At 43.4% G+C, this 13863-nt stretch overlaps 1 protein-coding gene across 1 annotated transcript in view; it reads right to left on the reverse strand.

Annotated features, from left to right (window-relative positions):
- Positions 1-13863, reverse strand: part of LOC118894077 — a 105157-nt gene that overhangs the window by 70238 nt on the left and 21056 nt on the right. The window contains exon 3 of the mRNA XM_036849725.1: positions 4706-4816. Coding sequence (XP_036705620.1) covers positions 4706-4816 — 111 coding nt within the window. The remainder of the gene's footprint in view (positions 1-4705; positions 4817-13863) is intronic.

Below are 13863 nucleotides of genomic sequence, written 5' to 3' on the forward strand. Positions count from 1 at the left end.
AATGTCTTGCTTAACCCGTGACTGAAGCCCAGCTTGAAAACAAAGGTTTATAAAGGATATTATTGGGACAACTGGTAAAATCCAAACATGGAAAATATATTACACAATAATATTGTATTAATATTAATTTCTTGAATTTGACGATTTTCCTGAGATTATGTAAGAGAATGTCTTTGTTCTTAGGAGATATACCCTGTATTATTTAGGGGCGAAGGGGACATGTTAGACTTAATGGTTCAGCAGAAATAAGTCTCTTTATATATTAGATAGATAAATAGGTACAAATATCGGGTGCATATATACACATATATACATATATATCTATACACAAATATATACATATATTTCTATACACATGTATATACATAAATATATACATATATGGAGGGAGAAAGAGAGAGAGGGTTCATGAGCAAATGAGACAAAAATCTAACAACTGGTGAATCTGGATGAAAGGTATAAAGAAGTTCACTGTCCTATTATTGCAACTTTTTTGTAGGTTTGACTTTTTTCCAAAATACAAAGTTAAAAGCAATTAAAAAGCCCACCGTCCAGAGTCAGCTGTTACAAACACTTCAGCTACTTTTTTAAAAAATTTATTTATTTTATTTATTATTTATTTTTGGCTGCATTGGGTCTTCGTTGCTGCGCGTGGGCTTTCTCTAGTTGTGGCGAGCAGGGGCTACTCTTCACTGCGGTGCGCGAGCTTCTCATTGCAGTGGCTTCTCTTGTTACAGAGCACGGGCCCTAGGCGAGCGGGCTTCAGTAGTTGCGGCACGCAGGCTCAGTAGTTGTGGCTCGCAGGCTCCAGAGCGCAGGCTCAGTAGTTGTGGCGCACGGGATTAGTTGCTCCGCGGCATGTGGGATCTTCCCAGACCAGGGTTTGAACCCGTGTCCCCTGCATTGGCAGGTGGATTCTTAACCACTGCTCCACCAGGGAAGCCCCTCAGCTACTTCCATCTCTGATCAACACCAGAGTCTCTGCTAATTAGCTAATGCACGGTAGAAATTAGTTTTCATCGTGTAGTCATGGTGCTCAGATGTGGGGATTAGCTGGGCTTACTGTGTAGGCCCCCCAGGTTTGAGCAGGGGATAAGAATCCAGCCAGTCCTGTGGCCTGAACTTCTCTGAATGGCACCCGGGGTTTAGGATTCTGAACCACCCACATGTGCATGTGCTCACTGGAGGCGTCTGTTCCTGCGTCCCGAGACCTGACACCGGAACTGTATCACTGCATCCGCCCTGAGTGAACCTTTCAGAGAGGGAGGGTTTGGAGGCTGAGGCCCTACAGCCCGGACTACATGGAGCTCCAGAAGAGGCGTCTAAGGGTTGCTGGGTCGGCTTGCTCACGAGTACATGTGGCAGAATTGAGTCTGAGGTGTGGTTTTTTCAAGACTTTCTCTTCCTCCTCATTATTATTATTTTATAGCTTTACTGATATACATATACCTCCCATTTTTAGTCGAGAGGTCCATGAATTTTGTAAATACACAGTCCTGCGACTGCTATATTCATTTTAGAACTCTTTCATCACCGCTAGAAGTTCCCTCCTGCCTCGTTGCTCTCATCACCGCCCCCCTCTGGACCACAAAGTACTACTGATCTGCTTTCTGTCCCTATGGCTTTGCCTTTTCCAGAATTTCCTCTGAATGGAGTCATCTCAGGATGTAAACTTCTGTGTCTGGCTTCTTTCACTCAGCATAATGGTTTTGAGATTCACCTCCTGTGCTGTGTGCTGTGGTTTCGATTCAGATTTCCCTAATGATTAGTGATGTCAGGCATCTTTTCACGTGCTCATTGGCAATTTTTATAACTTCTTTGGAGAAACGTCTCTTCAAGTCCTTTGCTCATTTTTTAAGTGCATTGTTTTTAGATGTTGTTGTTGAGTTGCAGGAGTTCTTCATATATTCTGTATATTAATCCCATATAAGATAGATAAATTGCAAATATTTTCTCCCATTCCATAGGTTGCCTTTTCACTCAGTTGATAGTATCCTTTGGTACACAAAAGTTTTAAATTTGGATGTAGTCTTGAGTCTTTTAAAATCTGAAACATTTCCCAGGTCTTTCTTTACCTTTCATTACATTGACATTTTTGGAGAGTACAGGCCCTTATTTTGTAGACTGTCCTCAGCTTGGGTCTATATAATCGTCTCCTCATGATTTTGTTCAGCTTGTGCATTTTTGGCAGGAACACAATATCTGTGATGTTGTGGTCTTTTCAGTGCATCCATCAGGAGGCATGTCACCAGTTTGTCCTGTTATTGGAGATGTTGATTTAAATCTCTTAACTAAGGTGGTGTTCTCAGGTAAGTATGTAACTGATAAGCAATCTGGGGGGACAGCTTTAAAATTGTGTGCATGTTATAAGTATCCTTTTCCCCAACAAAATGTAACCCAGTAGTTTTAGCATCCATTATGATTCGAGCCTGAATCAATGATTATAGCGATGATTTGCTATGATGGGTGAAAAATGGTGACTTGATTTTCTACTTGTATTAGTCCCTCTACATTTATTATGGCATTTTAGTTGGCATTTTACTTTCCCTTATAATGAAAGAAGAGCTTTCTTCACTCTTCCTGTTTATTTGTTCTTCCATATCATTCTGATTCACAGATTCTTTTTTACTCAAGGTGTTATTACATCTATAATCATTTTGGTGAACTTTGTTTTTTGTTTGTTTGTTTTTTGCATGTAACCATATATCTGGATATCACTCTGTATCAGTTCATAGAGTTCTTCCTTGTTGGTTTTTATAGCAATGTGCTACTTCATTGTGTGGACATGCTATAATTTATTCAAACAATTTCTTACATGTGGACATTTAGGTTGTTTTGAATATTCTGAATTACAAATTATGCTGTAATAAATAACCATCACAATTTTTTTTGTATTGTTAGAGGTAATCTAGGGTAGTACCCAGAAGTGCTACTTCTAGGTCAAAGGGTAAATACTCTGTAATTTTCTAAGGTATTGCTCAATTCCCCTCAGCAGAGGTTGGACCATTTTGTAGTGCCCACTTCCAGCCTCGCCACAGAGTGGTTTGTCAAGATATTGAGTTTCTGCTCTTCTGATGAATGACAGGTGCATTGTCACTTAGGTTTGTCTCATTGTGTGCAGAGAGGTTGCATCCTTCCACCAAATAAGTGGCTCCTAAGACCTTATTTTAGAGAAATGGCTTCCATTCGGGCTCCAGGTGCTTATTCTTTGGCCCCAGTGCCTCTCTCCTCCCTGTCTAGACAGATGAGGTTGGTCAGATGGTAGGAATGGGATCCTCACTACTATCATCATCGTCGTCAAACGTGCCCAAACATGAGAGGGCACTCAGTCCACTGGCACCAAGTGGGCGCATTTACGTGCAGCTGGACAACTTGCACAGCCCTCCCTCTCACTCCCATCTCAGCCTCCATCGCAACCTCCTCCAGAAGGTACAGATAACCCTCCCTGCTGAGCGCTGAGGCAAAGGGGTTCGGAGAGACGAAGCAGCTCACCCAGCCAGTGAGAGGAGAGTCCAGTCCACAGACCATGAGCATAGCGTCCTAGTCCGTGCCTGCAAAGTTAGGGAACTGTCCCCAAGACTACTCTCACTTCTGACACCAGAGGCCAGCCCAAGGTCCCCACAACCACTGCCAAGTTCAGTGACTCACTAGAAGGACCCTCAGAACTCGCTGAAATCTATTATACTCACAGTTACGCTTTGTTACAGCAAAAAGATACAGATGAAAACCAGCCAAGAGAAGAGACAAATAGGGTGGAGCCCGGAGAGTTTCCTACTCAGCGTCAGGGTAAACAAATGTAACTGATCAGGACACTATGGGGCCTTCCGGGGACAGATCCCTCCCCCCATGCCCTCTGCTTTAGCTCCTCTCTGAAGCGCCTAGATAACAGTATCTGATGCACATTTCCTGAGTTGTTTTACAGATGCTAAAACCACCACCAAATGGAAAAAGTGAACTACATGATGACCATGAGCACATAGCCCCTAGACCTACTGGCGCCTAAGGATTGATAATGTTACCACTACTCACCATCAACCAATCAGAGAACAGTGCATGAGCTGATCACACACCCTGGGACTCCCCTCCCTCACTTTGCCTTTAAAAACACCTCCCTGGGCTTCCCTGGTTGTGCAGTGGGTGGGAATCTGCCTGCCAATGCCGGGGACATCGGTTCGATCCCTGGCCCGGGAAGATTCCCACATGCTGCGGAGCAACTAAGCCCGTGTGCCACAACTACTGAGCCTGCGCTCTAGAGCCCGTGCTCTGCAACAAGAGAAGCCACGACAATGAGAAGCCTGCGCACCACTCGCTGCAACTAGAGAAAGCCCGCGCACAGAACAAAGACCCAACACAGCCAAAAATAAAAACAAATAAATAAATAAATTTATTAAAAAAAAACACACCCCCGAGTGCAAGTGTTTTGAGCATTAGCTGCACTGAACTCTTTGTCTGGTGCCTTACAGTAAACGCTGCACTTTCCTTCACCACAACCTGGTGTCAGTAGATTGGCTTTACTGCCCGTGGGCAAGGGGACCTACATTTGGTTCCGTAACACAAAGGCACTCTTATTAGGCAGGAGAGCCTAAGGGCTTAGAGATCACCTCTGGGGAGCTGAGGGCACAGAGCAGAGCTCTCTTTGGGCAAGGGTAAATTCTTTATTACACAATGCCCTTTCCTTGTGATACATTCATACAAGTGAGGGTACCTGCTCATGACCTTGGAGGAAGAGTCCAGCCTCTGCGCCCACGTAACTGGCACGAAGAAGAACCCCACGTGACTAAACAGCAGGATTGGGATACGGACAGCAACAGCCAGTCTGCAAGAAAAGTACAGTAGACTCTGGTTATTGAGAATTCACATCCAGTGCTTTTCTCTACTCATCAAATATGGAAGAAAAACATCAGTTTGACCCCACTAGGTTCTTGCCTCAGGCCCAGCTGGCCTCAGTATCATTTCTGATTTGATTGCATCCAGAACCCATAGGTGGTGCCAATTTTCAGTTTGGGCAACAAATAATTTTAAAAAGAAAAAAAAAAAAGGGAATCTGAAAGATTAACAAACCTCTTTCTTCTATCGAATTACATTTCCCAGTTGAGGTAATGTTACAAAGAAGATTGCCTTGCAATTTGTACAAAAGGGGTAAGTTCACATCTTTATTCACTGTGGGCCTGTTGTTGACACTTGCAAAAATCTTCCACCTCCAAATCAGACAAAGGTCAATTGAGAGGAGGCCACGGAGCCTTACTATTTAGGGAGGGGGGAGGGGAGAGGAAAGGAAGACAAATTCAGACCTGAGGGAGCAGGGGATTGGGGGTGGGGTGGCGAGGGGGGCTGGGAGGGAGGAGGAAAAGCTTTTTGGTTCACCTCACAGGCTTTCCCCACACACTGGGCTATCCTGAAGGAGGAGGACAGAGCTTGTTTTCTCTTGAGGGTCCTCCAGCCCACGCAGTGGCCTTCTCAGGATTTCCATTCTCCTCCAGCCTTCCTTGGATAGGATGTCGGGGCCACAGACAGATGTTTTCTTTCTTTTTTCCTTTTTTTTTTTTTTTTTGGCCACGCCTTGTGGCTTACAGGATCTCAGTTCCCTGATCAGGGACTGAATCCAGGCCACGGCAGTGAAAGCCCGGCATCCTAACCACTAGGCCATCAGGGAACTCCCTCAATTATATTCTTGGTTTGGGGCTTCAGCTGACATTCCCAGACAGGGGTCTGTTACAGTCTTCCAAATCTGGAGGTCTGTGGATTCATCCCAGACACCTGATCTGTTCAACCATCAATTTCATGGCTGACTCTTTCTCTGTGTCCTCAGTGTGAATGTGACTCAGTCAAAATATGACTTCCCGTCACATGGGCCATTCTGGCCGCCCTAAAGGGGATTTCCCAGCATCTTGGGCTTCCACAACTCCAGTTACTTTCCTTCTTTCTCCAGTTTTAAGCATCTGGGAATCTTAGCCAAGCCTAAAATCAGAGGTCCTCATCTATCACCTCAATTAATGAACAAATATTATATACCCGGCTGGTTTCTATGTAAAATGTTTCTAGCACCAGTTCCATTCCATTGTGTGAGGGGAGGGTGTTGGTGGCAATTCAACTCTATTCTGACACTGCCTACTCAGAGATGGCATCATATCCCACAGGTTAAGGGCTCAGTCTCACACGCCTACCCCCTTCCCCAGCTTCAGAAACCAGTCATAAGGCCAGTTCATCACCTGTGCTTCTGACCAACCAGCTACCGTGTCGACTGGAGGTTCCAACAACCCCCCTCCTTGGGTTTGATTAATTTACTAGAGCAGCTCACAGAACTCAGAGAAGCATTTAATTCACTAGATTACTGGTGTATTATAAAAGGATATGAACAGCCAGATGGAAGAGATTCGTAAGGCAAGGTATGGGGAAGGGGTGTGGAGTTTCCACGCCCTCTCCAGGCATACCATTCTCCCCCCATCTCCAAGTGTTCACCAGCTCAGAAGCTCTCCAAACCCTATCTTTTGGGGGTTTTCTGGAAACTTCATTTCATAGGCATCATTGATTAAGTCATTGGCCATCGGTGACTGACTCAACCTCCAGCCCCTCTCCCCTCCCTGAGGGGGAGGGGGCGGGACCAAAAGGTTCAGCCTCTAATCACGTGGTCAGTTCTTCTGGCAACCAACTCCCACCCTTAGGGGGATCCAAAAGTCATCTCATTAACATAAAGAAGAACCTTCATCCTTCTAGTCACTTAGGAAATTGCAAGGATTTTAGGAGCTCTGTGTCAGAAATGGACGAGGACCAAGTATATATTTAATTACATTACCATACCATGACCCAAATAGCCTTTCTTTAGGAAGATGCAGATTGGGGGTCATAAGCATCCTGCATTTTGTTTTGACACCAATTGATTTATTCATCAAATATTTACTGAGGGTTTACTCTGTGCCCAGCGCTATGCTGGCACTGGAGGCTTAATGATGAGAGGACGGGCAAGGTCAAAGTTGAAGAAAGGCACCGCTCTGAGATGGCTTTCAGTTATTTTTCATTCTGAAGGGAAACACTTTCTGAGAACTGAAAACTTTATCTCAGTCTTGTCAAAAAATAAACTGAGGTACATTAAATGTTTTAAGAGTTTGAGCGAAAATTAATTTGAGTCGGGCGGCATCCAATCTAGGAAATGGAAAGGGGCTCTGAGGAGCTGTACAAAGTGAAAGACTTTTATAGGCAGAGGGGAGCAGAAACAAGGACGTTACACTAGGCAAAAAAGCCAGGTGGTTATAGCAGCTTACTTTCCTTTCGAGTCTGTCGGGCAGATTCCCTAACTAGTGCTAGGAGTCAGGTGATTCTAGGAATCAGGTGATTCCTGATTGACCGGTTCAAGATTCCATTTCTAGGAGAGCAGAAACTGTAATTAAGTTGTCTTGGTTTGGTGACATGGGGCTTAACATAAGCGACTCCATTTGGGGCCTGTTGTCTTGTTTTTAATGGTCTCAACCAGAGGTGAATCTTACATCTTATAAAATTTATCTTAGTAGTATTTTTAATAGTTAAGCATTTAAAAAAATATATCATAAAATATTTCTGGAAAAGATTACACAGTACCCGAGCATGGTAAATTCAAATGGCCCAGAAGGGATCACAGGTAAGTCAACCGCTCCTTCCCCCAGAGCTGGTAGGGGAAGTTTAGGCTTCGGGCCTGCAGGGGGACCTCCTAGCCAGCTCTCCTTTCTCCTCAGGCCTATTCTAGATCCTTGGACCCGAGGGCTCTGGCATGCTGGGCAGAGGGGGGGTGGCGGCAGGGGTGAGACAAGTCCCCAGTCCCCAAGAAAGGCCTTGGGTTCACATATCCAGCCAGCTGTTTGCGGTAGGGATGGAAGTTACTCATTCTCAAATGCTTATGGGTGCCAGACTGATCCACACAGTCAGTTGGGCTACATCACCTTCTTGCAGGTGAAGAGCTGGGAAGGGGTGGCTGGATGAGTGCCTGGTGTGAGAACCAGGGCAAAAAACCTCCCCCCACCCCACTATTGTTTTTCTTTTTTCTTTTTATAAATTTATTTATTTTTGGCTGCGTTGGGTCTTTCTTGCTGTGCACGGACTTTCTCTAGTTGCGGCGAGCGGGGGCTACTCTTCGTTGCGGTGTGTAGACTTCTCACTGCCGTGGCTTCTCTTGTTGCGGAGCACGGGCTCTAGGCGCGCGAGCTTCAGTAGGTGTGGCACACGGGCTCAGTAGTTGTGGCTCGTGGGCTCTAGAGCGCAGGCTCAGTAGTTGTGGTGCACGGGCTTAGTTGCTCCGTGGCATGTGGGATCTTCCCGGACCAGAGCTTGAACCCGTGTCCCCTGCATTGGCAGGCAGATTCTTAACCACTGCGCCACCAGGGAAGCCCCACCCCACTATTCTTAACTACATACTAAACAGCTTCACGTTGGCGGGGGGTAGTGCAAATCTTTTCTTCCTTAGTCACCTACAATGCAAGGGATTTGTAGCCACCACTGATGCCTCTGCATGAACAAAGGATCCCTGAAGGATGTTATACTCTACTTTCTTTCCTTCAACAAAAACTGACCTTGCAACACAGGAATCCCAGTGAATTACCAATTTTTCATCTTTAAGCAGTGCTGTACGCTGCCAGTTCTAGACAAGGAGCCATTTTTGATTTCTAGAAGACTTCTTGCAGCCAGTGGGTTGGAGATGGGGCCTGGCTGTAAAGGACTGAGAGTAGAATTCAGTTACAGGGCCCGCTGTCCTGGGGTTGCCTCTTGTGTTGGAAATTACCTGCTGTGAAATGACGTTAAAAACAACCGCTCTTCACTCTTCACTGTTCCTTCCTTCCCTCCTTCCATTTATTTTTAATTGCGGTAAAATATATACAACATAAATTTTACATTTTTAAATTTAGATTGAAAATTTTTAAATTGTGGTAAAATACACGTAACATAAAATCTACCATCTCAGCCATTTTTAAGTGTACAGTTCAGTGGCATTAAGTACATTCACATTATTGTGTATCCACCACCACCATCCATCTCCAGAACTCTTTCCATCTCACAAAACTGAGACTGTGTACCCACATTAAACAACTTCTCATTCCCTCCTCCCTCCAGTCCCTGGCAACTACCACTCTACTTTCCGTGTCTATGAGTTTGACTATCAAGATACTTCATATAAGTGAAATCAAGCCGTATTTGTCCTTTTGTGTCTCACTCAAAAGCATAGCGTAATGTCCTCAAGGTTCACATGTTGTAGCCTGTGTCAGAATTTCTTTCCTTTTTAGGCTGAATAATATTCCATTGTATTGATAGACCACATTTTGTTTATCTATTGATCTGTCCATGGACATTTGGGTTGTGCCCACATCTTTGCTATTGTGAATTATGCTACTATGAACATGGGTGTACAGATACCTGATCATGTCCTGCTTTCAGTTCTTTTGGGTGTGTACCCAGAAGTGGAGTTACCCTCCTCACTTTTCTTAATTACAAACTAAATGACTCTATGCTGGGAAGAGAAAGTCAGGATGAATGTGCAGTCTGTTGGATGTTTACCACCAGTTTGATAACCCAGCTGAAGCTTTCTCATTTAAAAAAAAGAGAAAAAGGGATTTCACCTTCTCACAGATTTGTATAAACTCCCACCCACTGACATACTTTCAAACATACCTCATTTCTGATATAACTGTCCTCTCTCTCTCCCTCTCTCTCGCCAGAAATTACACCCACCACAGATACCATACTCTTATTAGGTACTTTCCCTACTCACATCAGAGCTGTATCATAGAAAGTTAGCCCTGAGAAGCAAATACCCCTTCACTGTAGGTATGGACTTCCACACAATCTCTTGTCTTAGATTTACGTAAAAGATCAAGTTCCATTTAAGAGAAAGAAGAAAAGATGGTGACCAAAAATGCCTGAAATGGATTAAATAAAAAATAGGTCAGCTGCTCAAGAGGGAATAGGAAACAACTAGCAATTCACAGACTTAGAAAGTCAATAAACACAAGGAAGTGTGCTCATTTGCATGAATAATCAAATAAATGGACATTTAAAATGAGATCTTATTTTTCACCTCTCAGACTGGCAGATAAAGAGACCGGTATTTTGAGACCGGAAGTTTGATGAGGCTGTAGGGAAACAAACACTGAGGGTGGGGATGGAAATAACTGCAACCTTTTTGAAGCACAATTTGGCAAAAACAAACCTATGGCTCAGCTTTTACGCTTTCAGGAATTTGTATTTCAGAGGCATTTCACAAATCCATAAGAATACCCATACAAGTCCATAAGAAAACATGCAGCCTCTGTTCTAATAGCAAATAAATGAAAACTTCCACGTGTCCATCCAAAGATAAATTCAAGTCCTAACAATTAGCACCTGTGAATGTGACCTTATTTGGAAATAGGATCTTTCTAGATATAATTAGTTAAGATGAGGTCATACTGGATTAGGGTGGACCCTAAAACAATGACTGGTGTCCTTATAAGAAGAGGAGAGGACACACACACATACACACAGGGAAGAAGGTCATGTGCCCATGGAGGCAGAGGTTGGAGTGATATAGCCACAAGCCAAGGAATGCCTGGAGCTTCCAGAAGCTGGAGGAGGCAAGGAAGACTTCTTCCTTAGAGCCTCTGGAGGGATCAGAACTCTGTTGACACCCTGATTTTGGACATCTGTCCTCCAGAACTGCAGGAGAATACACTTCTGTTATTTTAACCTATCCAGTGAGTTATAATTTGTTATGGCAGCCCTAGGAAAGTAATACAGTAGGGGTTGGCTCAATAAATACTGATACATACACATGACTAGGGATGGGTGTGAGACCCTCAATCTATTCCTTATTATGCTTTGGATTTTGAACTATGTGAATATAGTTCCTTTTATAAAAATAAAATTTAAACAATTAATAAAATATCATTCTACTTCTTTCCCTATAACCTAGTTGTTTGGGTTTTACTTATTGCACTTTAAAGTTACAGTAATGGAGGACAATTATATTGATTTTTTTCATAAAATTTTGAATTGGAAAGATCTAAGAGATTGCCTAGTGTGGTAGGCAGAATAATGGCTCCCAAAGACGTCCACATACTAATCTGCAGAACCTGTGAATATATTAGGTTATATGGCAAAGAGGAATTAAGGTCACAAATGGAATTTAGGTTGCTAATCAGCTGACCTTAAAATAAAGAGGTGGTACTTCCCTGGTGGCACAGTGGTTGAGAATGTGCCTGCCAATGCAGGGGACACAGGTTCAAGCCCTGGTCCAGGAAGATCCCACATGCCGCGGAGCAATTTACCCCGTGCGCCACAATTACAGAGCCTGCGCTCTAGAGCCCGCGAGCCACAACTACTGAGCCCGTGAGCCACAACTACTGAAGCCCGCATGCCTAGAGCCTTTGTTCCGCAACAAGAGAAGCCATTGCAATGAGAAGCCCGTGCACCGCAACAAAGAGTAGCCCCCGCTCACCACAACTAGAGAAAGACTGCGCGCAGCAATGAAGACCCAACACAGACAAAAATAAATAAATAAATTTATTTATTTATTTATTTTAAAAAATAAAATAAAAAAATAAAGAGATAATTCTGGCTGAGCTGGATCAATGTAATCACAAGGGTGAGCTCAATGTAACCACAAGGATCCTTACAAGTGGGAGAAGGAGGCAGAAAAGTCGGCGTCAGAGTGATGTAATGTGAGAAAGACTCAACTGGCCATTGCTGACTCTGGCCTTGAAGATGGAGGGAGTGGCCATAAGCCAAGGAATGCAGGCAGCCTCTAGATACTGGAAAAGGCAAAGAAATGGATTCACCCCAAGAGACTCCAGAAGGGAACACGGATCTGCTAATACCATGGTTTTAGCCCAGTGAGACCCCCATCTGACTTCTGACCTCCAGAAACGCAAGAGAATAAATCTGTGTTGTTTTAAAACACTAAGTCTGTGGTAATGTGTTATAGCAGTAACAGGAAACTCATACATCTTGTCAACCCCTCGTTTTGTAGAAGAAACTGAGATACAAGAACGCCAGAGAAAAGAATCAATACTCTACCCCAGGTGTCCTGGTTAATAAGGGTGTTTTCACTATGAAATGTGTACACGAATAATTAGAGGATAAACTACCTTTCACCTCGTACACATTTTGTCAAAATCAAACTTTCCTGGAACATTTAAAAAATGATTTGCTCTTTGAAAAATTCAGCACATTAACATTTCTGGAACATTTCTCATCTTAAAAGCAAAAATAAACAGTAGGGACATTCCACACTCACTCTCAAACCAACTTATTAAGAACCACTTTTTTAGGACTTGCCTATGGTTCGCCATAGTTTACCATCCTGATTGTAGTTCCTCTGTTATTCCCAAAAAAACTCATTTTCCTGGTAAAATAACTGGCTCTCAACAAAACCAAACTGAACAACTTTTCCACCCAGCTGAACTGGTTTGACTTGCCTTCCTGGTAAAATTGGACTAAATTTCTCACTTCAAACGAATGCAGAGTTTTTATTCCAATGCAAATGAAGAGCTTTATGAGAAGAAAAACATACCATGCTGGTTCACACACAACGAATTGCATATGTAACAGGATTGCTATAAATTTAAATAACTGTTCATTGTCAAGAGTAATAAAGAGGTCACTTCTAGAATTAATGTGATTCTGAACCCTGTTATATAAGGCTTTAAAAGGTTAACTCAAAGCACATTTGTAAGAAAACTGGTAAGGGCAAAAACAGTCTTGATCAAGTGGCATATGAAAGAAAATTATTGTTATTTTGAGTAACAGAAAACCAAACATACCCTAGAGACCTTAGGTATTTAGTGTGTGTTTTGTTTGAATCAAGACACATGGGAGTCTTACAATGTTTAGTTACTTTAATCATGCTTTACATGTAAAATTAGAATAACCAAGTAAGAAGAATGATGTCATTTTAGACTTTAAAACAAATTTCATGGTGTGGGTCAAAGACTGCCGGCCTGGAATCCACCCTGGTTCGAGTTGAGGTTTTGCCATTTCTAGGCTGTGATCACCTCTCCAAAGTCTTAATTCTCAGTTTGTAAAATGGGGATACGCCTGGCCTCCTAACGGGTGCTTGTGAGCACAAAGTGGAATAGGAAGTGTGAAAGCAATTCATGGACTTGACTCGGTGCCAAGGACAGTCTTGTGTAGGAGGGAGGAGGGAGGAGTCGACAGGAGGTGATAAGGCCTTGGGCACAGATACGCCTACAGTGTAAAACACCGGCCTTCTCTGGCAATGAAAAAGTAGAGACCTATGACAATATAAGCAGTTTCTAGTTCAAGTTCATAATTCAGTCAGTTCTTTGCACTGGAAATTGCCCTGCTGCTGGTACTGGCCTGACCTTGCCAGTGACAAACGGGCATCTTAATCTACTGCCCTGAACTTTCTGTGGTTTCCTCCTCAGGATGATTTTCTCTCCTTACTTTGTGTACCAGTTAGGATGCTTTAACAGGCAAGTGAAGAAAACCCTTCTCAAAATGGCTTAACCAATCAAGGGGTGCGTTATCTTGCAGAAGAGATCCAGAGAGAGGATGGTTCCAGTTAGTTAACTAATGGGCTGGAAAATGCTATCTTTCGGCTTGACCATCCTCAGCTTGTTTTTACTCACATCGTGTTTGCAGGATGGTTGCCCTAGGACATCCAGGAGAAAAAGCCAGACCAATTCTTTTTGTAAATCTTTTTTAAAGAAAGAGAACATTTCCCAGAAGCCTCCAAATGACTGCCCCCCACGTCTCACTGACCTGAATTGAGTGGGTGTCAGGCTTACCCTTCTACTCCTCACTGACATGCAGAATGGGGTGACCCTGGCTGGTTTAGACAACCAGCATTTTCTCCAGTCACACAGGTGAGGTTAGACACTGGAACAAAATCAGGGTTCTGCCTGT

The sequence above is a fragment of the Balaenoptera musculus genome, chromosome 4, assembly GCF_009873245.2.
Source record: "Balaenoptera musculus isolate JJ_BM4_2016_0621 chromosome 4, mBalMus1.pri.v3, whole genome shotgun sequence".
Classification (NCBI taxonomy): domain Eukaryota; kingdom Metazoa; phylum Chordata; class Mammalia; order Artiodactyla; family Balaenopteridae; genus Balaenoptera; species Balaenoptera musculus.